Source organism: Colletotrichum abscissum (genome assembly GCF_030869225.1).
Source record: "Colletotrichum abscissum strain IMI 504890 chromosome Unknown Scaffold_2.1, whole genome shotgun sequence".
Classification (NCBI taxonomy): Eukaryota; Fungi; Ascomycota; class Sordariomycetes; order Glomerellales; family Glomerellaceae; genus Colletotrichum; species Colletotrichum abscissum.
The window spans coordinates 1,503,167-1,506,217 of NW_026850098.1; the positions used below are offsets into that span (position 1 = coordinate 1,503,167).

Consider the following 3,051-nt stretch of genomic DNA (forward strand, 5'->3'; position numbering starts at 1 on the left):
GCAGTTCTCTACTACTCTACTACATCAAAACTCCATTATGCCAGGCACGCTTGATGAACTGTCTGACCTCACATTTCTAAGTCATGGCCCATTATCCCGTATTTTCTAGCTGCTGGTCTTGGGTAAATATTTGTACTCGGCACGGTTCAAAGCTGATACGATATGAAATCTTTCTCATGCTGTGTCATACGGCTAGCAGACTTGGAAGGAATGCTCATGCTCCTCAGGTATTTAAGTAACAGTCATTGTCCGCCGAGCTGCCACAACAACTCTCAGTGGTTGTTCACAAGTTAAGTGTTAGAATGACCTCACATGAAGTCCAGAGGTGTTGACTAGAGATTTATCTTTCTGATGTGCGAAAGCCTTCACGCTGTTGGGACTAGATTACCAGCCTCCGTTCATTACGGTTATATCAAATACCAATTTAGAAGATCGACCACCATACTCGATTACTGTATCTGAATCAGAAGAAGATATGCGTACAATTCTTAAGATAAAAAATGAGGTGCTCGATCCAAACGGTGGAAACCGGGAGTTTGCCGGCCGATACCGGTTAACCTCCGAAATAATCCCCGAAAAGCCATCCGATTCCGGGGCCCAACGATGCCGGGAATACTGCAGGCAGCAAATCACCATCAACTTCTCAATATGGAAGCGTATCCGAGTGCCGACCGACTTCCAGGTCTGCGCCGTGCGACAAAAGGCAAGGGGACTTAACCGCCCGCCCCACAATGAACGGTCTTCGTCCACGGAGCTAATATGGCACTACCTACTTAATTGTACTCAACCTCCGTTGCTCCTACAAGTTCTTCGTCACAACTCGACTGAAGCTGTTTCATTTCTCAGGCTCTCGTTGACTCTCCCTGTGTCGAAAATCATCGGGCTGAACTCCTTCACAGATGCTATTGATTCTCCTTGTGATGACCATAGTACAAGCCGGCACCGCCCAAATTGCGGGGTCACCAAACACACACTGAGTCGCATCAACAGATTGCGTGCTCAACGCCCAGGATAGCAACATTGCAACCACCATTGCTAATCAAAGCCATTTCTGATGGTCTCTTTGGTAGTCATCCCACCATAAGATCGGTCTTGTTAGATATGAATGGCGTCATTTCCCCCCATTCAACAGACCCGACTCCTCCATCCTTTCGTCTCAGGAGGTACTGAACGCCAATAACATTACAATGTTCCATGAACCCATCAGTCGGTACCGCATCGGCTGGTACTACTTGGCTATGTCTTGTTAAAAGTCCGAAAGGCAACGCAATCGAATCCTTGTCAGTATGCAATAGTTGGGACGATTGCCCCTCATCGGATATACTCCGACATAGACGACGTTTTGGAGGGGTAGTCTATATAAGCTCACGGACACCACTTCGAGTCTTTGATCCTAGACGTGATAATCCATCCTTGATTCAACGTTAAGAAAGGAGAAAAGCATCAGTGGCAATATACTAATTTACAATGGCCCCTTCATCAACCGCGACAGCGACTGTGACCGACCCGGCCAACCTCCCAGTCAACAACCTCCGCCTGTACGCCGACGGCTCCGGGGATTACAAGGAGCTCTCACCCACAACCTACGACAAGGACACTGAAGCCAAGGGAGGCGATGGTCACCAGGGCGCGAAGGTCAGTACCGCCTCAAGAGCCCAACAAATCATGCTTGATTAGAAGAAGAAAGACTGACTTTATTAATGTAGTACCCTCACTACCTACCCACGTGGAACCCCGAACAACAATACCCTCCCCTGCAGCCTTTCCAGCATGTCGAGCACGGCAGAGACGCAGACCCTAGCTATCCCGATCTTCTTCCCAAGGACGCACAAGTAACCGACCTCACACCCTCAATCGGCACAGAAGTCAGAGGCGTTCAACTTAGCACACTCAGCAACGCTGGCCGTGATCAACTCGCTCGCTTCGTCGCCGAGCGTAAGGTCGTCGCTTTCCGCGCACAGGACTTCGCCGATCTTCCTATCGACAAGGCCCTCGAGTTCGGCGGTTACTTTGGTCGTCACCACATTCACCCGACCTCAGGATCCCCTGAGAACTTCCCCGAAGTCCATCTTGTCCACCGTGCCGCAGGTGACAGGTCAGCAGAGAAGTTCTTCGCCACCAGAACCAGCTCTATCGCGTGGCACTCCGATGTCTCATACGAGCAGCAGCCCCCTGGCACAACTTTCCTCTACATCCTCGACAAGCCTGAGACAGGAGGTGATACTCTGTTCTGCAATGCCGCTGAGGCTTATAACAGACTGAGCCCGCTCTTCCAGGAGAGACTTCACGGCCTTCAGGCTGTCCACTCTGGTATTGAGCAGGTTGCTGCTTCTGTCAAGAAGGGTAGCATCAAGCGTCGCGAGCCTGTTGCAAACACTCACCCTATCGTCCGCACACACCCTGTCACCGGCGAGAAGGCTTTGTTCATCAACCCTCAATGTGAGTTTGAACATCCCACACCATCTCCACTTGAATACTGATCATCATCTTAGTCACGCGCGAGATCGTTGGCCTCAAGAAGGAAGAGTCCGATGCTCTGCTCAAGTTCCTATACGAACACATTGCTTGGGGCGCTGACTTCCATGCCCGCGTGAAGTGGGAGGAGGGCACTGTAGTTGTTTGGGATAACCGCGTCACCCAGCATTCAGCTCTCATTGACTGGAACAACGGTTCAAGAAGGCACTTGGCTAGAATCACACCACAGGCTGAGCGGCCATATGAGACGCCCTTCAAGGGTTAGAGCGCTGCAGGGGTGAGGAGTTCTGTGTTGTGTACATCAAAGACCCATGCCGTCGGTAGAGACGAGCAAGCTTCTGAGCAATAGTCTGCAAGACCAGCCGTATGAGCCAGGTAGTTACGAAGGAAATGCCAAACTGATGATTGATTTTTACGTACTTGTGAATTGGATCCAACGCAAGTCAAAATGTACTTAGTGATTGACACCATGTGTGAACTCAAAAAATGTCTTCTTTGCCCACCGCTAGAGTTAGCCGGGAAATGATAACTGCGGAACATGCATTATGTCACGAGTTATAGCACGCAGCAATAGGC

General features: G+C 50.2%; 1 protein-coding gene across 1 annotated transcript; it reads left to right on the forward strand.

Annotated features, from left to right (window-relative positions):
• Positions 1-1,467: 1,467 nt before the first annotated feature.
• CABS01_01182 (TfdA family Taurine catabolism dioxygenase TauD) lies at positions 1,468-2,740 on the forward strand (the record flags this gene model as incomplete). Its single annotated transcript, XM_060534562.1, has 3 exons — positions 1,468-1,635; positions 1,707-2,439; positions 2,493-2,740. The coding sequence occupies 3 exons, from the start codon at positions 1,468-1,470 to the stop codon at positions 2,738-2,740; spliced, it is 1,149 nt and encodes a 382-aa protein (XP_060401640.1).
• Positions 2,741-3,051: the final 311 nt, after the last annotated feature.